At 44.4% G+C, this 25,836-nt stretch overlaps 1 protein-coding gene across 1 annotated transcript in view; it reads left to right on the forward strand.

The window, feature by feature from the left end:
• Positions 1-13,913, forward strand: part of MFSD6 (major facilitator superfamily domain containing 6) — a 418,145-nt gene extending 404,232 nt beyond the window's left edge. The window contains exon 7 of the mRNA XM_086955375.1: positions 10,993-13,913. Coding sequence (XP_086811501.1) covers positions 10,993-11,196 — 204 coding nt within the window. The 3' untranslated portion in view covers positions 11,197-13,913. The remainder of the gene's footprint in view (positions 1-10,992) is intronic.
• The last annotated feature ends 11,923 nt before the right edge of the window (positions 13,914-25,836 follow it).

Genomic DNA, 25,836 nt, shown 5'->3' on the forward strand with positions numbered 1-25,836 from the left:
CCTGTGGTGGATCCTGTCTACGCCCTGGGTGGCTTCTGTCCCAGTCCTGGAACGGCCCCTGCAGCGAGGGTGAAGTTCTTGATGGGCCTCTTCTCAAAAGGGCTCAGCTCAAAATTAATATGGAAAGGTGGGCGTGTAAGTAAGTGAAGGGATGTGTGAATGGCTGGATGAATTAGTGAAAGGGTGAATGGATGAATGAAAGATTGAATAAATGGATAATGAGAGAGGATAGATGAATTGATGAGTGAGGGGAAGGATGGAGAGAAAATGTAAATAGCGTGATGTATGGGTGGAAGGGTAGCTGGATGATGGATGAGGGGAAAGATGAATGAGGGGAAGGATGATGGATGAGGAGAAGGATGGATGGATGGATGGATGGATGGAGGGGAAGGATGGATGGATGAGGGGATGGATGGAGGGATGGATGGAGGGAAAGGATGAATGGATGAGGGGAAGGATAAATGGATGAGGGGAAGGATGGATGGATGGATGGATGGAGGGGAAGGATGGATGGATGAAGGGCAGGATAAATGGATGGGATGGATGGATGGGTGAGGGGAAGGATGGATGAAAGGAAGGATGGATGAGGGGAAGGATGAAGGATGGATGGATGAGGGGCAGGATAAATGGATGGGATGGATGGATGGATGGGTGAGGGGAAGGATGATGGATGAGGAGAAGGATGGATGGATGGATGGATGGAAAGGATGGATGGATGAGGGGCAGGATAAATGGATGGGATGGATGGATGGGTAAGGGGAAGGATGGATGGATGAAGGGCAGGATAAATGGATGGGCTGGATGGATGGATGGGTGAGGGGAAGGATGGATGAAAGGAAGAATGGATGAGGGGAAGGATGGATGGATGACGGGAAAGGATGGATGATGAGGGGAAGGATGGATGGATGGATGATGAGGGGATGGATGGATGGATGATGAGGGGAAGGATGGATGGATGGATGGATGATGAGGGGGTGGGTGAAAGGATGGATGGATGGATGATGAGGGGATGGATGGATGGATGGATGATGAGGGAATGGATGGATGATGAGGGGAAGGATGGATGGATGATGAGGGGATGGATGATGATGAGGGGAAGGATGGATGGATGGATGATGAGGGGAAAGGATGGATGGGTGATGAGGGAAAAGGATGGATGGATGATGAGGGGATGGATGGGTGATGAGGGAAAAGGATGGATGGATGATGAGGGAAAAGGATGGATGGATGATGAGGGGAAAGGATGGATGGGTGATGAGGGAAAAGGATGGATGGATGATGAGGGGAAGGATGATGAGGGGAAGGACAGATGGATGGATGGATAGATGATGAGGGAAAAGGATGGATGGATGGATGATGAGGGGAAGGATGGATGATGAGGGAAAAGGATGGATGGATGATGAGGGAAAAGGATGGACGGATGATGAGGGGAAGGATGGATGGATGATGAGGGGATGGATGGATGGATGATGAGGGGAAGGACAGATGGATGGATGGAGAGTGGGTGAAGGGAGTTGGATGAGTGAGTGAAAGGGAGGGTAGATGGGCAAAAGGATGAATAGATGTGTGAAGGAGTGAAATGATAGATGGATGAGTGATAGGGGCAATGGATGGATTCATGAGTGGATGAGTAGATGGATGGATGGGTGGGTGGATGGATGGATGGATGGAAGGCTAAGTGAAAGGGTCGATGGAGAGAGAAAGGGAGGATGGATGGATGACTAAAAGAGTGGATGGGTGGAAGGATTAGTAAGTGAAAGGATGGCTGGATTGGTGAAAGGTTAAATGGCTGAATGGATGAGTGAATGGATGGATGGGATGAAGAGTGGATGGATAAGTGTACAGATGGATAGGGTGAAAGGGTGGATGGATAATGGAGGATGAGTGAAAGGATGGATGAGGGGATGGATGAAGGGATGGATGAGTGAAATGATAGATGGAAGGATACATGATGGATAGGTTTGCAAATGGTTGAATACTTTTGGAAATGGCTGGGCTTACTTATATACTATTGCGCAACCTCTGATGTGTCTGTAAAACGTACCTTTTGTCCTGAAGTTTTGTCCTGAATTTTGACCTCCTGTCCTGAATTTGTGTCCTGAATTTTGACCATTTGTCCTGAATTTTTACACTCACCGTCCTGAAATTGCACCAATGCCAGTTGGTCACCCTAATTCTTTGTGCGGTAGAACCGAGGCTCTTTAACACAGCAGCATGAGAGTGACGAGAGAGAAACCTGGCAGAGTGCTGCCAAAGAGCTCTCCCACTCAGAATATTTCATTATTCAAGTGATCGTGAACAATTAAGGGTAAACTGAGATGTGAAAAACTAAACACAATGCAATGCGGCTGTACGAGACTTGAGGAGTTAATTAAGTATTAGTACTAGCAAGTGTGCTGTAAGTTAAATTAAAACATTTTACATGCACTGTGCGCCTCGTGCGTGTAGAATCAGAGTCCCACTAGACCCGGCTCTGCCAATTAAGTGCCGGCGCTAAGCACTGGCACAAATTAAGCCCTGCATTGAACAATTGACACCAGGCTACAAAATGTAAGTAGTATGATGGTGTACCCTTGTGTGTTCTTCCGTGTGTCGCTGTTTCCACATGGAATGTTTAATGATGACAGCAACGCCCCCTTCTAGTATGTGTTGTCGGTCTGTATTGTATAATTTTGTGGAATGGGGAGGTGTAGGATGGCGCTGGATTGTTCATTTAAACATGACTCCATGATGACGTCTGACTTGGCATTACGTATGTCAGTATATTTTTAATTTAGGCTCAATCCTGTCAGTGTTTGGATAATTGCACTACTGGATAGGGGGCACAAAGTTTTGCAAAGGTTCTGCCTGCTTTCTTCAAGGGGTCCCCACAAAATGACATCATGAGCTAGGCCCACCCCGATTTTATAGTAAGTAGTCTCTGTAAAGGGGGAAACAACCATTACAATGCATGAGTCATAATCGGCCTTTTTTTAGGAACTATCACAAAAATAAACAATATTAATACAAAGTAAAGCAATGTTTATATTTTGTTGCACTGAAGTAAATGAAGGCAAATAAGTCAAATTAAAATATACCAAAACTAAATACATTTCCTAAAATAAATAGAAATAAAAAAATCTGCTAAAATAAATACAATGGCCAGTTAATATATCTAAAATTTAGGCATTGACCCAAGTTAATGCCCCGGCAGCTCCATTGTCTTCAGCCTAGATTCCCAATGTTAGACTAATGTTCCGATTTGTTACCTTTGCTGCAAATTGTAAAGCGTTCTGATATCCTTCGGGATCAAGTTCGCGCTATATAAAACTTTATAAATAAAATAAATAAATCTAGCCATAGCTAGAGAGAGGCAGCTGGGACAAAACTATTTAATACAGAGTCGCTAGTTCACAATAGGTGGGGAGATAACATCTAACACTCATCGATAGAATAACATGAATATGGAGCCCTACTGTGTGTAATAGTCATTGTCGAGTGTGGGAAGCAGCCTCTCTGAGAACCTGTAATGTATACAAAATCTTGCAGTCAAACTTTCCTGTAGCGTTTTGAAAATGTGTTCATGCCACCTTCGCCAAACTTCATCCACATTTAGGCTGCTAATTCCTCCATACAGGGACCTTAAGTCACAGGCTTAAGTACCAAGCAGCTTCAATTGTTAAATCTTGCATTATATGCAAATGATAGATCTGCCTTACATGTGATGTCACTTCCTGTTGTGATGTCACTTCCTGTTGTGATGTCACTTCCTGTTGTGATGTCACTTCCTGTCGTGATGTCACTTCCTGTTGTGATGTCACTTCCTGTCGTGATGTCACTTCCTGTGACCACGCCCACCTTGGAGAGTCCCCCCACTTCTTTTTTTAGGACTTGTGCCCTGCTTACCACGCACACTCGTCGCCCTGGGAAATAGTCTGTGCCGAGAGGCCACACCCTCCCCATGACCATCACCCTCAGAAGTGGTCTGTTTTGAGAGAGGCTCCCGAGCCAAAACCTACTATAAAAGGTTTCACACGCTGCACCGATCTTTGCGGAGAAACTTCTTCCCCACAAAACCCTACTACACACAAAGTATTCGCCTACTGCAGCAGTCTTTGCCAAGAGACCATTCCCTCACTGCGTTTCAATGGGGACAGAGCTGATTTCTCATCCTTGCAAAGCCTATCGGGCTGTCAAAAATGTCCGGATCGGGTTCATGTACATGTGCGAATACAAAAAATGAAAGGAGACAGGATCCTCTCTCTGAGCAGCGCAAGTTCGTTCTGCAAATCCCCGCTCTCACTTCACTTCTAGCAAACGCGACCGGGGCAATCATGGGAACGCCCCAAATGGACACCGTTAGGAAGCACTGAATTCAAAAGTGCAGTAAGCTTAACGTAGTACAGAATCATTCAAGGGAAAAATATCGAAATGCGCTTATCTCCAGCTGCTGCAGCAGAAAAGATAAGGAACGGACTATGGTGGCAAGGACATACATACAGGCCGAGGTCCTATGATGAATAAAATACTTCTGTGTATATCATCTCATGGAGAAAAGAAGTGCACACTTGGAAACAGAAGTAAAACATTTCTTCGTCAGAAAGCATGGTGATTTTAATTAAAAGTTTAGTGTTCTATTATATATAGTAAACACAAGGAGATGATGGACGGAGCGCTGAAACTTTTCAGACACTCAGCCCCAGTCACAGATCTGGGTTGAATCCATCATCGTTCTTTAGTGCAATTCGCCATCCCAGTTCAGACACAGCTATATGCATATCAGTCTTGACCCTGTGCCTCATGGGAACAACCCAGCCCGAACTGCCAAGCTATGTCTTCCCTGGACCAGAAACCAGCATCCTGGGACCCGTGTCGGGCTAGCAGCCCTCATCAGCCAGGCTACCTTGAATCTATATTATATATGTATATGTATGTGTATATATATATATATATATTACATAGGTCTCCGGTATGGCAGCGCACACAACAGCAGCACATTAGGAGCATGTCCGCTTTCTGGTTTCTCGTATATTTCCAAAGCCTTACACGTTTCAGTGCTCTTTGCACCTTGGTCACAGGCAGATGCATTTCAGTGCAGGCAGAAAAAGACAAGTGTAAGGCAGCATGCTTTTATTTAGTACTTCCCCCCCTCAGTGGGCGTTGACACTCGTTTTTGGTGGTGTGGCATGCTGGACTTTGTAGTGTTTTCTTTATATTTGAAATACCTTTAGTAGAAAGCATTCCCTATGCAGAGTGCCTAAGAATGAAGAGAAACTGCAGTACCAACAAAGACCTACAAGCATGCACATCCAGCCTCTTTAACAGAATGAGTCAGAGAGGTTACAAAAACACCACACTAGAAAAGGCCAGAAGAAAAAGCGAACTACACACCAGACAAGACCTACTGAAAACGAACACATTTAGCAAAACAACATCCTAACAGGAGAGCACTAATACCCCAGACTCATCACGGGGTTTAATCAGTACCACAACGACCTCCGCAAAATCCTGTACCGGCACTCGCCGATTATCCCCAGTGACCCCACTCTAGGCCCCACATGTGCCAAACTACCGCAACTAACTTTCAGGCGGGCCAAATCAATGATGGAGGAATTAGTCAACAATGCACCAACACAGAACAGAGGGGAAAATTGGCTAAAGGGCAGGTAGGATTCTTCAAATGCACAAAATGCAAAGCTTGCAAACATGCAACTAACACAAAAGTAGTCAATACTCCACTCAGGAAAAGCCCATTCCTAATAAAAGACCACTACAACTGCAAGACAGATTTCGCAGTTTATGTTTTACAATGTACATGCAACAAACTGTACGTGGGAAGCACACTGCACCCCGTACATGTAAAAATTCTGCAACACCTAAGAGCCATTTCAAACGACGACCCCTCATACCCGGTGGCACGTCACAAACACGCATCACAATGGCAAGGCGGAGGAACTTAGTTACTTCGTTATAGACAGTGTCAAAAAACACCCCAGAGGAGGTAACCGACTGCTAACCCTGAGGAGACTGGAATCTAAATATATAATATACGGGTTGAACGCAGATGAAGCGTTGAGTGTCCATCTCTAACTAGTACCCATATAATTTTTACACGGAAACTGCAACCTCCTCGCGCTCAAGTAAAACGACCCCACCCCTCTTTAAACATCTTCACTCACCATCCCTTTTAAATACACACACAATTACACTTTGCACTCATAATGACAAACTACACATAGTAACATATACATTGTACACAACGATCTAGTATATTACACGCAAGTCATCCTTTAAACCCCAAATTTCTGCACTTACACTTGCAGCGGCTAGTTCAGATGGCGCACCCCCACCAACCAAGGACTTTTCAGGCCGGTTAAACCTTAATGGCATGATCCCTTTCCCGAGTCTTGGGCTACACAGATTAGAAAGGTCCCCCAAACGATGTAAGTTAACGTACGCCCACTGGGGCACAAAACGCACATTAAGAACTTGGCATTTCAAACCCAACTAAGGCCTGCATGACATGTCTGTAATTGACCCAGCAGCACAAACGTAAATTCCAATCGGGTCTGTACATACGTGTGTTTGTATGGTGGTAAACGGGATTCGCTGAATATATATATTTCAGCCAGCCTTTTTAATCCTTTAGTCAATTTTATCGTTCACATTTTTCCTCTGGGTCAGCCCACTTCAGTCATTGACAGCCTTCATTGTGTGCAACGCCAATCTGCTCTTTCCCAAGACACACAGAAAGTACCTTTAGTGCATGCACAACTACCCGTAGGCTTGTAGGCTTCCTAGCGCTGGCTAAGACATAGCATTGGTTCGGGACAAGTGGAGAAACACATAGGGGCTATTAATGTGGATATAGCAATGCTTTTAGCTGTTTCTGAATTCTGATTTGTTGTTTAAGAATCTTAATTCTATGGGGAGCGTTTTCCAAAGTTTGGGGATGAGATATGAAAAAGTCCTACTGCCCCATTAGGCCTATTGCATTCTAGAATTCACCTGTAGAGGATCTTAAAGCGCTACTGGGGAAGTAGAGGGTCAAAAGTGCCCTTATCATAGTGAGTCCTTTGGTGTTATGCCCTCTATGTGCCACACAGAGTGTTTTAAATGTTAGCCTTGTCTCAAGGGGGAGCTAGTGCAGAGAAGCTAGAGTACTGTGTGCTGAGATAAATTTTGGGACCTTGTATAAGATCCTTGCTGCCGCATTTTGGACAACCTGGAGTCTTTTTGTGACATATTTAGGGGTTCCCTTGTCCAAAACAAGGGATTGGACCACAATTCTTCTAGATACATTGAGGATAATGTCTAGGATTTTACAGTGTTCTGAGGGTGCCAAAACAAGTCTAAGCACATTTTTGGTTTGTGTATCCATGAGCGGGACCTGTCCAGCCACATCAAGGCTTTTGGTAGGAGAGGAGGGGATGGGTGGATTGGCCAAACATTTTGGCCAGTCTGTAGATGGATGGGGATCAGGTCTATTCCCCAGAATCATCAGCCCATTTTTTTCTCCATTCACTTTTAAGCAGCAGTGCGCACCTGGATACTTTTTCCAAGAAGGGAGACAGCTGATGGGACTCTGAGCCTTTTCCTGGAGTGGGGGGGGACTGCCAATTGTATGTCGTCAACATATGATACTACTGACAGCCCAAACTACTGAACAATATCTGCCAATGGGCACATTTACAGGTTAAAAAGTGTGGGGCGGAGGGCTGAACACTGCAGGACCCCACAATTCAGGGAAAGGATATCAGAGTAACATGAATTCTCACAAATTTGGAAAGATCTATCCTTCAAAAAGGAGGAGAGCCAATTAAGAGCGGAGCACTTTATTCCACTTTCATCCATTCTGTATGTAAGTGTCTCATGGTTAACCGTGTCGAAAGCTGCACTTAGGTCCTGAAGTATGATAGCAGCTGTTCCTCACTGGTCCAGCAACATTTTTCATTTCTCTGTTTCTGCAAGGAAGGCAGTGTCTATACTGTGTTGTGCACAGTATCCAATCTGGGAAGTGTGAAGTAGATGATTTTCTTCAATGAATGTAGACACTGTTTGGGTGACATGTTTCTCTTGCACCTTGCCTGTGACTGGGAGTAGGGAGACTGGCCTATAGTTCCCTGGACATGTCGGGTCAATATTTTTTTTAAAAAAAATCTTTTTTAGCAAGTTTGACCACCGCATGTTTCCACTTAAATGGCACTATTCCAGTGGATAGGGACCAGTTAAAGAGTTCCAATATAGTGGAAACAGTGGCTGGAGCTCCTTGTGACATTGTGTGTGAGGGGGTGCAGGGTCAAACGGGGACTCTGATTTAAACTTGCTGAGAAGAGAAAGAAGTTGGCTTATTTTGATTTCATAGTAGGACGCTAAGGCCTTTTTAATCTTTATATGATAGTTTCTAATTGCAGTTCGATGGGCCATTTTAAGGTTGATCCTCATTGTCTTTTCTCCATTTCCTTTCACATTTTTTACATTCTTTTTTCAGGGAAACAGGATGGGATGTAAAATAGGGTGTGTTTTTTTTTCTTTTTGAACTCTTTTGGTCTGTGTTATTGGGATATTTTCGTCCAGAAACTGTGTGATCCATTCTTCGAATTTCGTGTTGGCAGAATCGTAGTTTTCTCCCAATATAGCTTTGGTCATGTCTAGGGAGGTAGTCCAGACATGCCAACACTCCCGATCCAGGCGTGAGACTACCGATTTCAGGGCTAGTCTCCCGCCTCCCGATTCCTGCAAGCAAAAACCCGATTCATCGGCGTTTCAGCTGACAGCGCTTGGTATTGTGTAAAGTGCCAATTCTTCCAGCAATAGTCAGAGTGACCATGCAGGGTCTCTAGAAGGGCTGAAAACCCAACAAAGCGTCATTAAAAAGGTAATGGTCTTTAAAAGACCTGTGAAGTAGGGGGGGGGGGGGGGCGGCTGTGTGTGTGCCCGGGAAGTTGTTACAGCCCGGCTGTCGCAAGGGGGGGGGGGGGGGCATGCTGCCAGGCCAGTGCACAACACTTGCATCACCCTCTCTGCTACCATTGCGCTCCATGCTACGGAAAGGTAAAAAAAAACGTGCATTTGTATTTCAAATGTCCAAACCTGCAGCAGCACACTTCCAAAACCCATACAGGACAGTAACCCGATTCAAGGTCCCATTCTCCCGATTTTTTTTTTTAAATCTCCCTATTTACTCTTCTGAAATGTTGCCATGTATGGTAGTCTATTCCACTGTATTCAGCTTAGACCATCTACGGTCTATTCCTGGAGTGTATTTAATCCCAGTCGTGGGCGCATACTTATCAAACGTGAAAGGGATTAAAAAATGGTCTGTCCAGGACATAGGACGGGGACTTTTTACAATGATGTTGTGGTCATTGCTAAAAACCGGATCAAGGAGGTGCCCTTTGATGTGTGTAGGGCCTTCAACTCTTTGCGTGAGCTGAATAGCATCCATGTCATGTATTTTCCCTGCTGCGAGTGGGTTATTAATCTCATCAAAATGTATATTGAAAAATCAAATATTACCCTTCAAGTGCCAGGCTAGCCAAAATGTCTGGGAGGGACTCAGGGAACCTAGAACAGAGTCCAAGGGGTCTGAATATCTATACACCTGAGAAGGTGCAGGTGGGTGACAGATTTATTGTGAATGAGAGATTCCCACATTCAGGAATGGGAAGGGAGTTGGACACGCATTTGTAGGAATCTTTTAAGACTATTGCAATGCCACAGCCCATTTCATTTAAACAGTCTTTCCTGCACATATATTAATACCCTATGGAGAGTGTTTGGTTAATGTCAGGTATGGCGTTCTCGTGAAGCCAAGTTTGTGTAAGGAAAATGGCATCTGGCAGTTTGTTTTCTATCAACATTGTTAGCTCTGCTTTATGGCGTGGAAGGGACCTGCGATTAATAAGGAACATATTCCATCAACTGTTTTTCATAGGAATTCTGGACTGACTTCCTTCACTGTAACCAGGGAAAAGTTACACTTTGGGCAGAACAGTTCCCTGCTCCCTAGGTTTCAAGGAAGGCAGAGGTGTAAGAGGGGTGGTGGGCTGAGTGTGTGTAGCTGCTGGGAGGTGAATGTTACCTTACTTGTGGGACATTGGGTAGGGTTTCTGGTCCCTAGTCCCATTCGGGCACAGACGGCCTTGCCTTTGGTGCTCCAGCGTCGCACCTGATTTGTGCCCCAGCTGCCATATAAGGCTGAGGGCAATTCAACTGCTAGAGCGGCGACCTGACTGTTGTCTGTATGGTAGGAGTATGCTATTGTAAGTGCTTGCATGCTCTACTTCAGTTTTCCATACTCCCACTTCGTTTTCAGTGCAAAGCAGCCAACTTTAAAAATTAGCTTTTTAAAAAAATCTGTGCATAGCAGCAGATTTTAAAAGCAACTTCCTTTTGAAAAACACACTACCTAAAAAACACTTTGATTGTCACAGATCTAAAAAATATTTCCCTTTTCTCAGTGCAAAGCACTGACTTTAAAAAGCTATTGTCTTTTTAAAACCAGTGCAAAGCACTATTATAGCAATGCGTTCTTGTTAAAACAAAAAAAATTGCTTTTAACTAATGTTTCCTTGTTTATATTTTGAATGCTCGACAGCTGCCCCAAAAATGAAGTTATACAAAAACTATGGCAAATAAAGACGAGCACTGACAAACTAAAAGGTTGGCAGCCAATGCCATACGTATTCTCCTTGCCAATGCTTGTTCTGTATTGATCATAACCACTTGCTTTATACCCTTTCTCTTCTGTGTTGCATTCCAATTCCAATACACTGTTTGCTTGCAATTCTTGTACTATGCAGCTTGAGCTTATTCGTAATTATATTGAGTGCATTGGGAGATTTGAAGAACTCTTGAAGTGATTGTATCACAATTTCCACTTAAATAAATAAAGCTATAGCTACAAATTGTACCAGAAAATAATGAACTTTTTTTCTGTTTGCAAGATATTAACTCTTAAAGGTTTTGACCCACGTGTTTCTTGTGTTTCTTTTTTAATCCTTTTTGCAGATAAACACAAACAGTCAAAATGAAGCTATTGAGCCCCGGGATCGAGTAAGACCATCCACCCGCCTAGAAAACGGAGACCCATCAATTCCTGCTGCAACCCCTGAGCTGCAGATACAGCCAAGCCAACCAGCCACTGTTGACCTACCAGAGGATGTCAACAATCTGTCAGCTGAAACGAATAGGCAGAATGAACCAGGCTCATAACTACCTTCCTCCTGTAAAAACTACAAAATTCTAGCATCCTCCACAACTTCTGCAGTCAGTAGTGGATATGAAGTACGAGTGTATGCTACAAATGCCTTCATCAGATGAAGATATGTCACTGTAGAACATTACTAAAACTTACGAGTCGGGCAACTCAGCGTGAAGCACAGAAAAAAGGAAACCCGGCATACACTTTTGCACTATTTGGGACAATGCCATCTTTTTTCATGCCAGCATAAAATGATGGGGTTAGTTTTAGCAGTAAGGGTTCCTTCTGCCCTCCACTGTGGCAGAGATAGTTTGAAGCACCCAGCCTTTATTTCACGCTTGTATGTGTTGTACGAAATATTTTGGACACAATTTGTATCTGAACCATAGCAACCCCCTGAATTTGTATCCAAGAAGCACTTTGCTGTTTTAAGCGTATCATAGGTTGTGTTGCTAAGAAAAGGAGAAAATGTGTTCATGAAAACAGGCAAATTAGTTTCCTTTCAAATATCAAAGTCGCGCCTGGAGCTACCCCAAACACAATTTTTGAGAGTGACCATGTCCTAGCATCTTTATGATTGTCTTGAGATCTCCTATTCATGTTTAAGAGCTGTGCCTCGAGTTTAGGTGTGTGCTCCTCTTTTTGTCTATAGAAAATGTGTGGTACCAAGAGTACCCCGAGTTATGTTCTTTCATCAACATGCATGCTTCACCTAGAGCACTGCCTGTCTTAACTTGTCAGCTCTGATTAAGTAAATCTCTCAATAATGTTACTCCTTTCAACATCAATCTTAGTAGTGTCCTTTGGTGCTCGTTAAACCTAGTAAATTTATGTTTTTATGAAGAAAGTAAGTTTACAATTTGGTCATGTAGAGTTTTTATGCAATTATTCTTTTTAAAAATCCATCAGATAGAACTCTCGAAATGAAACCACGTTGGCAATCCCTTTTTTTAGTTGGAAGACCCTCAGTGGGCCTGAAAGTTTCCTTTTGTCCTACATATTTGAAAGATATGTCGATAGAGATTAAAAAGTACACCTGCTGCCTAAGGAGATGCTGGGAATTTTAGTTTTAAACGGGTTTGTTTTGAAAAAAGTTAAAAGAACTATTTGTCTGAACAATTGCAAAAGAAAAATACCGACAGTGCTGTTGTTTCTTACCAAAGCTCAGAAAGTTCTTCTTGGGCACATCATTAAAGAGGTCTTAAGCAGAACTTGCCCATCTTGCTAACACTCCCTCAAGTGAAAAAGTACCTCAAGTGGAGCATCCAGAGACAGTGCATGTTTCCTTTTTGGATCCTACCGCCTGCCTCAACTTGGATCCTTAGCTTGCCAAAACTTCCGGTGGCCTCCAGGATTCTCAGACATGAGCTGTTGCTGCATAAAGCCGCAGTGTAGTAGTAAGCGTATAATACAATCAAGTTCTTCAACATGATTTCAGTGGCTTACTCTCAAAACCCAGCTTTAATGTTAAATGGGTTAATGTTTTCTCCCCAAATTGTTCTTTATGAGGAACAGTTCGATGGACTTGTGGCATATGAACGTTTGTTCCCAAATACATCTATTTTTATTACAAATGTACATTGAGTTTTCTTCATATCGAGGCACACATGAAATTGCCCTTCAAAAGAGGAATGAAGTACATGGAGTGTGTACTTGTGCTAAATGTTGGTGACTGTAGCTCCAATAGTTTTTAGGGAGTATTTGAAGAGGTGTGTCAAAGATGAGTGAGGAGAATCCATGCTTTCACGTCCTGTTGTGAGTAGGCCGTGCAGGACACCCTTCTGTGACCATGCACAATGTACCTGTATAGCTCGTGCCCACCTTGCCTTTAAAGTAAATAAAAATGCACACACGGCATGTCATCTTGGGTCGTCCACCATGCACACCAGTGGCCCAAGCGAAAAAGGGAAAGTCCTTGTACCTCTGTGTGCCTTGGGTATTTATTATTTTAGTAGGTAGAACACTGATAGGTAAAACTTTTGTTTTTGGGACCAAATTGTAGAATTTGTATTTTACAGTAAGCTGTATAATATCCAGGCACGGCAAACATGACCAATTCCTGTGTAGACTAAATTTATGCGATGTGCATGTTGCAAACCTAAACCTATTTTGTGGCTTGCTTAAATTATGTTTTGAATTATATTTCTAAAATATTTAAACTAGATATATGACCTTTGGTGTGTATTTAAAATTTAACCCACTGGTTGTATATCGGTCACTGCCATGTGCTGATGCTACATTTAGTTAAAAGTGTTCCTTGGTCCAGGTTTTTTGTTTTAAAGTGTGTTTTAGCTGATGTTATCCATTGCCCTCTTAAATCTTTTTGCAATTTCTAAGTGCCTGTAATCTGTTTACCTAAGACACGCTAAAAGCTGTTTTGTTGTTAAGACTTTAAATGTTAAAAAATATTTTAAATGTTTTTGTATTTGGAAAGAAAACGAACAACCTTTAAGCACAAGGTTGTAATTTTACTTTGACATTCTACTGAGAAATTATGGGTTATGTTTGTTCGGATTTGTACATGTCGATTCAGAGCTTTAATTGATGTTTGCACTTGCCTTTGAAAGTACTGTATTGTGTCGTGACTAGATAACGTGGCCTTTAAACCTATACCATTATTTATATGTTTCATGTGATGTCGCTTCCTAGAAGCAAAATGGGAAATGGATAAACTGTACAGATCTTGTCGAAACACTGGAAAATATTAAAGTTTATGGTTCAAAAAGTTTTTATTATTAGAGTTAATGTCAATAATTCCAGAAAATGATACATGATTAGTGTAATTCCTCACCACCTCCCCCCTCCCAATACCCACCCAAATCACTTCCCACAACTAGCAAAAAATTATAACAAGTCCTTTGAGGCAAGGCAGACTACTAATAATCTGGACTGCTGTCGATGTTCGTGGGTACGCAAGTTCGCTGGAGACCCAGTAGTCTTCCAACAGTGGTCACCATATTTTTCAAAAAATATGTTAGGTATTTTTGGTTCCCAAAATATGGTACAACCTGTGGTACCAGTGAAGCTTGTATTGTACCGTACTGGTCCCACCCTGCACAGAATGAAATTCCACGCCAACAACAAGAGAAAAATTCTATCTTTATTCCTCTTCCCTAATTACACTTTGTCTCCGATAGCCAGTCTAGCAAAATTCCAGGAATAAGGTGGGGAGGTACAATTCTCAGATTTGTTATGAATGTTATTTCACCCAAGGACTCTGCCCAAAACCTTTTAGCCTGGTACAATGTCATAAAAGATGATCCCTTCTGTCCCTCCAACACCATTCAGACCTTCCAGCATGAATGGCATAGAGCTCTTCTGATTTGTAATGCCAATGAGTGGTTTTAAATCTACTTGGGTGTCCTTTGTACCAGAGGAGCCCTTTGTTGCCAAGACAAAAATCAACATCCCAGTCCCACTCTCCCAAAAAAGCCCCTAGCTCATTCTCCCATACTGTCTTGAACCTCAATATAAAGGGTATGCCTGCCATTCTCAAAACCCTATATATGGAGGAGGTCAGATGTTCATTTTTCAGTGACTTAATCAGAATTCTCAAAGAAGGGACTAAATGGACAGGAGTATGTTGTCAAGTTTTCCCTGTGAACTGTTGCATGCCAGACCCTCGATGTGACCTCCCCATACCAAAACATTCTGAGCGTTCTCAAACGTACTGTCTCTTTTAAGAAGTGGGCCTTTCCGTATTGGGTGTTGTTCAAGGATAGGTTTACGAAGCAACAATCTTTCTCCATTTCCCTATGTGACCATCACCAAAGATATCTAAGCTGTGAAGCTCTTTAATAAGACCTGAAATTTGTCATACTCAGATTGCCCCTGTTTGGATCCTAAAAGTTATTTCGAAGAGCTAGCTAAATCTTCCAGCTGCCTCCTGCAAAGTTGGAGCATAATCTCCAAATCGTATCTATTGTAGTAATGACGGAGAAAGGAAAAGGCTCGAGGGCAAAATCGTATTTTTAGGAAAGTTATACAACCTAGCCAAGAAAGTAATTTATTATGCCAAGTTTGAGAGTCAAACTCTTCCTCAAAAGGGAATGGAAGTTTGCTTGCAAACAAGTTGCTGTATGATGGTATACATTTTAAACCCAGATATCTTTCGAGGGAAGTGCCTCATCTAAACAGTACCACTTTGCACTATGTCATGGTCACAGTCAGCGAGAAGAGGTTGGCAGACCGTCACAGCACCTCTCTAGTTTCCTTCTGTTGCTCAGGGGCTAACTGAACTCCTCCCACAGTTCCACTCGCCATATCACTATGCAGCAAGTCAGGAAAAGGCTTACTGTCTGCCTCAACTTCCTCTGCCATAGCCATGACATTCACTGTGTAACCTTTCCGGAGGTAAGCCTTCAGACTGTTCACGTGAAACACCTGCTGGGGTTCCCTTGTTTTACCTATATCCACCAAGTAGTTAACCTCAGAAATCTTATGAACTAGCTTGTATGGCCCACACCATTTGTTCTCCAAAGCCCTGGGACAAATAGGCTTCAAGACCAACATCTCCTGCCCTTTCTGATACCCAGTTGGCATAGCTTTCTAGTCCTACCGTTCCTTCATTAGCGCTTGGCTGGCCAGGCTTTCCTTTGCCTGACTTGTGTACTGTGCAATGAATTTCCTGAGGCCAATCACAGAGTCTTCATATCCTTCTTTGGAGACTCTGAAGTCCCTTCCCACCCTTCTCTGATTGTAGCGAGTGGCCCCTGCACTAGGTGTCCATACAGAAGCTCAAAGGGCCTGAACCCTACCCTCTTCTGCGGCATCTCTTAGCAGGCAAACAAGAGACATGGCAAGAGAAGATCCCCTCATACTCTTCAGTGTCTTGTTAAATCGCTCCACCAAACCATTGGTTTGTGAGTTGTACGCTGTAGGTCACACCAGCTTGCTCCCACATCTCTATCATATAAGAGTATATGAAGTTGGTTTTCCTGTCAGAAATTACCGTCCTTGGAAATCCAACCTTAGAAAAGATCCCCAAGAGAGCTTTCACAAGCATCCGTGCAGTCATTCTCTTCAGAGGTACAGCTTCCAGGTACCTGGAGGCATGATCCACCACAACCAAGATATACTTGTGGCCTGATTTGGGACTTGGGATGGGGGGGAATGTACCAACTATGCCTATTTACACTAGCTCAAATGTAACATCTATAACTGGTAGAGCCTTGTTAGTCCTCCCACTTTGCTTTCCACTCATCTGGCATGCAAGACAGGTTCTACATAACCTCTGAGTTTCTGTGAGCACCCCTGGCCAACAGAACTGGGATGAGAAAGACCCAGGGTACGTTGGATCCTACAAGTGTCCTGCTAAGGGCTCTTCATGGGCCAGTGACAACAGTAAATTCCTGTGCAGTAATGAAACCACAAGCCTCTTGCTAGTCCCTGGTTCATGATTCACTATAGAGTAGGCTATCCTACCCCAGCCAACATCGGGACATATGTATAAGGAAATGGTGCAGCGCTTCAGCATTATATTATGCAGGGATGTGCCCTATTTACAAGAATACATTGCACCCATGTGTTTTCCCCAACACTGGCGCTACAAATAGCTGCCCAGCACCAACAGAGACACCCTAGCACCGTAGTGCAAGGGTGCCTGCATTGCAGGGATGATTGTTTATGTGCAGGAAGGTTCCCCTTCCTGCACATAATCAATAATGGGGATTTGCTACTTTGTGTACTGTATTCTGCAGCACACATAGAAATAGGAAATTGACATTATTTAATGATTGTTCGTGTGCAGGAATGAATATTTTCCTGCACAAAAACAATCATTAATGGTGTTTTTGCTCTTTCTGTGTGCGCTGCACAATTCTAGTTGCGACAATGTAATGCCTGCTTTTTCATGGCGTTAGTTTTTGCCACTGCCTCAGATTTATACATCCTTGTAAATCTGGTGCAGCATCAAAAAGCAACTGGTGTTGCGGTGCCATACAGAGTGGCTTAACGACGCTGCTTTGTAAACATGGTGCAGGGCAATGAGTCACCGGAACGTCGGAAAAAGTGACATTCGGATGGCACCAAATTCCCTTGTATATTTGCCCCACAGTGTTTCCCGGCCACTCCTTTGCCGACCTGATCCTTGGAAATGTGTGCAGGTAGGCACTCTAGCAGCTACCAATCCCTTTAGCTCTGGGTGCAACCAAGAGTCCGAAAACTGGCCCATTTCAGTAGCCTCATCATCCCTTCCCTCTGGAGCAGAAGCGAATACCTCCACAGCCATTGCTTTCCCAGAATCTGCTCTTTCCTGCAAACTACCTTGTCCTGGTCCCTGCAAGTCAGGAATTATCCCAGTCCCACTCTGAGACTGATGTGCAGCCTGGGCTCTGGTCAACACAGCTGACGTTGTCCAAGCCATAAGGGCTTCTGGTCCTGAAACCAAGCTAGGGGCAAGCAAGTAATTGCCCTATAGACACCCAGTAGCTTGCTTTTCCCTTACATCAATATCAGTCATGGCCTCCTTGCCAGTGAGCTCAATCTCAACCCAGGCAAGTGGATGTTCTATGCAGCATCTTCTCAGGCTTAAGGCTACAGTATCCCTCATGGGAGGCACTTTCCTCCCATTGATTCTAACTGCCTGCACACTCCACATTGTGTTAGAATGAATGTGCTTCAGAGCATCTGGGTTCCCTCACCTAGATGTCTATAGCTACTAGATTGAGCGCAACCCGGCCATCTCGCCTCCCTTTACCCACATATAACATTCTTGCTATCATGGATGCTGCTAGGTGAGGGTTTTCTGCCTGCCAGTCTCTCTTGAACGGAGTTTCACAGGCACATAACATGCATACATATAACATACATACCCTGCACAACACTACATCCTTCATGTACACAGGCACACATACACCTAGCATATGTAGCCCACAATTGCACTGTGCAGGACTTCACACAAACCTGATGAAGGCCAAGGGTGAGATAAGTACATTGCAGTGGAACTTTAAACGAGTGAGCCTGCAGGCCTCATTCCAGTGAGACACGTAGAAAACGACCTGTTTGGACTTACTGATTCACTATGCTGTATTCTGCCACCACTGTACACGTGCAGCTTAACTCCTGGTAAAGGCAGTAGCCTTTCACCACTATGAGGGAAGCGCCTTTTGTGCACCTCCCGTCCAAAAAGACTGCAATCCATGAGACAGGACTATGTAATGGTGCACACGCATGGTCCGTGTTTCCCTAGGACAACAAAAGATCAGCATTTTAAATCCAGACATCTGTACAGACGGGGCACTCAGCTTTGGTGCACGTCCATTACCATGCAGAGCAGTTTTCCTTCCCAACAACGGTCTAGTACCTATCCAAAACTGGACTAACGGAGGAAAACCTGAGTCCACACAGAATGTGTGCCATCTTCAAATGTTAAATCCCCACCCACCCATGGTAGCATGCATATCTGAGAGCATTTTCCAAAGCTTATTATACTAACCATGCTGTTGTTAAAGACAATCCTGAAATGCCTTATATTTAATACCAAGTAACTATTTATTTTACCCTTTCCCCACGGGGCAATTCCCCTGCTGTGCTGGGAGGAGGGGGGCGCACACAGCGCCCCGGTGCTCGTGACGAGCTCAGCTCGTCATGAGCCACGGTGGCCGTGTGCTCATGACGAGCTGAGCTCGTCATGACCACGCCCGTTCCAATGGAACGCCCAGCAGAGCAGGGGAATTATCCCTGCGTGGGCGCGGCAAAACGGTCATGAGCACATGGCCACCGTGGCTCATGCATGCTGAGCTAGTCATGAGCATGAAAGGGGTTAAATGAAGTGCATTTGTGGGCTACATATGCTAGGTGTATGTGTGCCTGTGAATGGTACAACACACGAAGGATGAAAACTAAAACAATAACATGTTTTACAATACATTAAAAATGGTTGCCTTTAATTGAATTCGTTTCTTTTAGAAAACTAAAACATGTTTTTACAATACATAAAAAATGTATGCCTTTAATTGAATGCGTTTCCTTTTAGAAACACTACAGCCATCAACACCGATTATTTACAAAGCTAATATAAAACAGACTAAAAACAAGTTGGGCATTTAGGCAAAACTTGACACTTCAAGAAGGGTCCACAAACTTTAGAGGACTACATTTTGTATAATTTATTGCATACTAGTAAACAATATGGAAAATGTAATAAAAAAAAATAACGCTGCATGCATTTCTGAATTATTACATTTCAGAGAAGGCACTCACATTTGATTAGTTTGATGGGAAACCACTTTACACTTGTCCTACGCACATCCTCGTTGAAATGTGAATTATAGCATTTCACATAACCTTGCTTCTAAAGTTTAGAGATAACTTCATCATGGGTGTGGCCATGACTAGCGGCACTTCGCCACTGATTACTTTACCAAACATTCCCCTACTGCAGAAGAGTCTCAAACTTTTTTAGAAACAGCAGCAGCACTCGGATGCCTTTCTCTTATGCTAAAACAGAGGGATAGCCATTGGCGATATAAAATTATACTGTTTCAAAGACCACATGGGTGTCCTATGAGGATCTGAAAATTGGCAAGGTGCGTTGCGGTTGTAAAACACAAACAAGCATGGATGTTGTCTTAGAAGGAGCAGTGGTCAATACAAGAGGATACGTTTTTCAACGAGCAACCAATGAGGTTTGGCCAAGTGTTGGGGGTATTAAACACTCCACTTTAATAGCTGCTGCCAGGGAGGGACACAGTCTAGAAAAGGCAAATGATGACCTGAACCTCCATTGTCATGCCCTAGAGGTTGACAAAAGACAAGTAATTTTTCTCAAGGTTCATTTGGCCAATTAAGTAAGAAAGAATTAAATTCTGGACTTTAAGGCAAGTTAGGTGCCGTTAGTATCTGGCTGCAACACAAAGAGTACCTCTCGCACCCTAGACTTCTGTTTTGTCACAGTTCAGTTTGAAAGTTACTTAAAATCCAGAAGCTGCTAAATCATTTAGGTTGTCTAGAATTGATTTAGGCGAATAAAGTGACACACCAATTTTGAATTAGGTGTAAACAATGAAAGCAAATGTTTAGAGATGGAGAGGAACATTTTTAGAGGTTGGCAAAGTCGGAATAAACCACTGCTATATCTGAGGAATCCCGAAACCTTAGTGGGATGGAGGTGGATGGTGGTTTTACAAGTAAACAAATGATCCACTGAGATACTAAAGAGTGATGAAATTAATCTCTAAATGTGGCTCTGTAGACACACCGTCATAAAATGGGAATAGGTTAAAGAAGAAAATCCTCTGAAGTAGGTACTTACAAACAAAAATACGAGGAGGTGAATGTAGGCTCGTCATGTAGGGGTAGAGTAGAGATTGCAACGGGGAAAAGCTTTTGTCAAAGTTCATAGAATGTGGCAATGACACCACCAATTTTACATTTGTACTTTGGCGACGAAAGCAATGTGATGCTGTTTGCCAAAACAGCATTAATATGGACATTCTAAAGCAGTAGACAGGAATAAATCAATAAAAAATAATAACTAACTGTATTGGGGGTTGCTGAAGGGTAAGTAAGTGAGGGTAGGGTAGAATAAAACACTCAATGGGCACATTTACGAGTACAGGAAAATGGTTTAATGTTTATGAGGGATAAGAATGTTAAAGGAGAGTTAGAAAGCCTTGGTAATGGGCCAACAAGTTAACCCTCAGTGGAGATCTTCTTTTGCTGACTGCCCTAAGGGTTTGCCGCCTAAACAGTCCCAGGGGGACTGCAACGAATCTTCTGCCGCCATTCTCGCCATCCGAGGAAGGGGACCACCGATCCCAGCATCCTCCACTGGCGCACAGCACCGCATCATCGTTAAGCGGCAGGAGGCGCTTTTAAAAACACTCGAGGGCTCCCACAGCGCGGGACGCGCCCGGGCCAAGGGCGGGCCCGTTCGCGCCCGTCAGGGGCCGGAAGAGGCTGGGCTGGGCCACCCCCCTAAAACCCTTAGAACTTTGAAACGTCTGTCTCATTGCACGGATATTTACTTACTGTTGTCAAGAGGAGGAGGTGAGGTCAAACCTAAGGTGTTTAATTACAGTCTCTTGTCTCGCTATTATCGGGTGGAGATCATAGGTCAGCCCGGACATTTTTGCCCAGAAAAATACAGAGGACCAGGGCTAGAACTTTTCTAGTTTCTCTCAAGGCTCTGGATTGTATGGACTGTCCCGTTGGTACTTGGTCTGCCAATTTGGTATTCTGATTATTTGGTCGGATGAGCAAGCGGAAGGCGAAGGATTCAACCGTTGGAGGTGTGAGAAGGGGACACTAGATGCATTTTTAACTAGGGCAGAGTCTGTACTAGTGCGTGAGATCCAGTTGGCTGAGAAGAGACTTTCACTGGACTCAATTGTGTCACAGAAGAGGTAGTCAATGGGGGGGTTAGCTATAGCCAGGTCGCCTAAGGTCGGTAATCCAGTAGCCCAAGATAATGTAATTGGCAATCACACTGTAATTAGCCTGAACTCTGCCGCTTTACCCCCACAGGTGGCGGGATCATCAACTCAACAATTGAATTAACACAGGATGTTTTGTGTAGGACAGAGATTTTTGTAGAAGACAGTGAGGAGGGCTGCGTTCCATACTCGGCTCTACCATGCGGGTCGGGTCAGGTCAGGCAGCGGGAGGCCACGCTCTGGCCATGACACCAAAGAGGTAAGAAATTTCCCGGCGGGGAGGTGGTTACTCGGTCCAAAAGGGTATTATTAGATAGAGCGAGATAAGAAGGACCAGCACCCCCCCCCCCCCCCCCCCCCCCCCCCCCCAGCTGGCCCCATGAGACAATAGCTAAGCGTCACACTGTCAACAGCAAATCCAAGCAAAAAGGCCACCAGAATTGGCTAGGTCCAAAGACATGGAAGGTCCTGCAGGGGAATTTCAGTGCACAAATTGTAGAGAGATAGAACAGGGGGAGGGGAGGGACTTGCAATTGTGGTCTAGGTTGGAAACAATGTTAACCACTCAGCTAGGGCCCATATACGAGAAAATCGAATTAATCGAAGAGAAAGTGTGCCTGTTGATTGGGACTCAAATAAACGTGGTCACGGCGCATACCGCCAATAGCCTGGGGGTATTAGAGGTTCCCAGCCCATCAAGCGTTGCTTTGTCCCTAGAGAGAAACAAGGGTTTGACACATGTTGGTGAACATCTGAAGGGAATAAAGGAGGGTGTAGTTAAAGAGCAATTGGTGGGGTCTAGGGACGGAAATGCCCTGTGTTTAAGAGGTACTGTGGGAGACACTAGGCACATGAGGGCGGGCCCCGCAGTCCAGAATCTGAGCTCGAACATGGGCCCGGAAAATACATGGGGCATAGCAGGTAGAGCACTTGCACCGCCGGACAGGGTGTTCGCCCAAGATGATTCCATCAGGTGTACCGCGGGTTTGCCAGTTTTAGATCTCTTGTCGGCAGCCTGCCCATACACAGTAGTTTTGACAGGTGTCCCGGCCCTCAGTGGAAATAGAGAAGAAACCCCACGGATGTTGATCAATAAAGCGGCCCACTGGTTGAATAGAAATGCACATTTTAACATCGCAAACCACAGGCACATACTAATGGCGAGAAGGGTGTCCTGGATTGGTTGTATTAGGAAGTGCTTCCCAGGAGACATTGTGTTTTTAAATCCTAGGTTTCCTTGGCTGGTACATGATCTTCTCACCCAGTGTAAGGGGTCCTATCAGGAAGAGGGTGGATAGACTATTAAAATGTTACCACTGGGCTTCTTTTATAGGGATACGACGGGAGTAAACATTCATGACATTCAGAGGATAGATCATGTAGGATGTTTCCGAGGGGGTCCACTGGCCCAGTTATTCAATTGGCATGCTCCACTTGTAAATGTCTCATCCCTTGACGACATTGATTGACGTGACAGGAGCATCCCAACTGGGGTTGGCCACAGTTGTCTCTCCCAATGCAGGAATGAGAGAAATGGGAGCCAAAGAATCAATTTCCCCATTTCTCCTGGGAGACCCTAGCTGGACTGCCATTGAAGGGAATACCCAAGTAATTATTGTTCCTCCCAGGCCCATTAGACAGTCCAGTTATCTCTAGCCAGGGTACTACTAAGATTATTTAATGGAACATAGCTGGGATTTCATCTAAAATATCCAACATCGAATGGCACTCTTATATAAAGAAATTCCAGGTCATTTGTCTCCAGGAAACATCGGAGACTGACAGTAGCACGCTCTCGCTTGAGGGTTATAAAATGTATTTTGTACCAGCACGCAAGGCTGTTGTGGGAAGAGCAAGGGGAGGCCTGATTACATACGTGGATTTAAGTCTCCAGGGGAGGAGAGACGATTATGCTGGGACTCCGATTTCATGCAAGGGATTAGACTGTATCAAGGGCAATAAGTAAATTTTTATAAATTTTTATAACGCTGTTTTAATGGGTCAACAACAAAAAGATTGAATGAATTGGACAGTAGGTTGGCAGGGATACAAGACCAGGGGGAACGAGCGTTCCAGTTGGTGTTACTCAGTGACTTTAACTGTCACCTGTGCCCAAATGTGAAACTTAGAGTGGGGGGGGGGTGGGGCGGGTTGGTCTTCCTGCCCATTGGAAGAGGATCTGCATATAGAGCACACAAGAGAGGGAAATGAGCTAAACAAGGTGCTAGGAACTTATGCCCTCACACACACCATGGACCTGATCAAAGTAGGGGAGAATGGCTTGGTCCATCCAACCTTTAAAGGGAGAGGCTGTGACTCTTTTATTGATTTTATCTTTGTTTCCAACATGTTAAAGTGGGGGATTTTAGGGTTTGAGATTCAGTTAAGCATCTTTAGTGACCATAGCCCTTTGGTCATGTCGCTTAGGGAACCAAATGTAACAAGTACTCTGCCTGCCCGGGGGAGAGTGGCGTCATAATAGCAACTGATCAAGGGAGGAGACTCAGATGGTCTCAGACGGACGGCAAATCCTTTTATAGAGCCTTATTGGCAGATAAACAACAGTATGTGTGGAAGTGCCTAAACCCAATGGTGATTCAGAAAAGGGGGTGGTGATGAACAGAGTGTCTGAATTAAGCAGACCACTCTTACCCAGTCCAAAGATCAGGGCTTGATCCATCACCGTTATTTATCTCACTGCACCATCCCAGCTCAGAACCTGGCTATATGCAAATCAGTCTGTCCCTGGCTCAGTGCATCATGGGAACAGGGCAGACTAAACTACCAAGCCAATTCTTCACCAAAAAGGAGACAAGCTACCGGGGACCGCTTTCTGGCATTTCAGCCGTCTTCGGCCCGGCTTGCTTGAATCCTGAAGGTGCAGTGAGAAAGGGACTTATGTCTGAGTATACCCTGCCACACCTATAGTGGCCAAAAACGATTCAGAAAAGGGAGTGGTGATGAACAGAGTGTCTGAATTAAGCAGACAACTCTAAGCCGTGCCGAAGACGGCTGAAATGCCAGAAACCGGTCCCCGGTAGCTTGTTTCCTTCCCAGTATAAGAATTGGCTTGGTAGTTTGGTCTGCCCTGTTCCCATGATGCACTGGGCCAGGGTCAGACTAATTTGCATATAGCCAAGTTCTGAGCTGGGATGGTGCAGTGAGCTAAAAAACTGTGATGGATCAAGCCCTGATCTTTGGACTGGGTAAGAGTGGTCTGCTTAATTCAGACACTCTGTTCATCATCACCCCCTTTTCTGAATCATTTTTGTCCACCATAAGCGTGGAAGGGTATACTCAGATGTGAGTCCCTAGCTCATTGCACCATCAGGATTCAAGCAAGCCGGGCCGAAGACGGCTGAAATGCCAGAAACAGGTCCCCGGTAGCTTGTTTCCTTCCCAGTATAAGAAATGCCTTGGTAGTTTGGTCTGCCCTGTTCCCATGATGCCCCGGAGCCAGGGTCAGACTAATTTGCATATAGCCAAGTTCTGAGCTGGGATGGTGCAGTGAGCTAAAAAACGGTGATGGATCAAGCCCTGATCTTTGGACTGGGTAAGAGTGGTCTGCTTAATTCAGACACTCTGTTCATCACCACCCCCTTTTCTGAATCATTTTTGTCCACCATAAGCGTGGAAGGGTATACTCGGATGTGAGTCCCTAGCTCATTGCACCATCAGGATTCAAGCAAGCCGGGCCGAAGACGGCTGAAATGCCAGAAACCGGTCCCCGGTAGCTTGTTTCCTTCCCAGTATTAGAATTGGCTTGGTAGTTTGGTCTGCCCTGTTCCCATGATGCACTGGGCCAGGGTCAGACTAATTTGCATATAGCCAAGTTCTGAGCTGGGATGGTGCAGTAAGCTAAAAAACGGTGATGGATCAAGCCCTGATCTTTGGACTGGGTAAGAGTGGTCTGCTTAATTCAGACACTCTGTTCATCACCACCCCCTTTTCTGAATCATTTTTGTCCACCATAAGCGTGGAAGGGTATACTCAGATGTGAGTCCCTAGCTCATTGCACCATCAGGATTCAAGCAAGCCGGGCCGAAGACGGCTGAAATGCCAGAAACCGGTCCCCGGTAGCTTGTTTCCTTCCCAGTATAAGAATTGGCTTGGTAGTTTGGTCTGCCCTGTTCCCATGATGCACTGGGCCAGGGTCAGACTAATTTGCATATAGCCAAGTTCTGAGCTGGGATGGTGCAGTGAGCTAAAAAACGGTGATGGATCAAGCCCTGATCTTTGGACTGGGTAAGAGTGGTCTGCTTAATTCAGACACTC

Source organism: Lissotriton vulgaris, chromosome 2_1 (genome assembly GCF_964263255.1).
Source record: "Lissotriton vulgaris chromosome 2_1, aLisVul1.2, whole genome shotgun sequence".
Classification (NCBI taxonomy): domain Eukaryota; kingdom Metazoa; phylum Chordata; class Amphibia; order Caudata; family Salamandridae; genus Lissotriton; species Lissotriton vulgaris.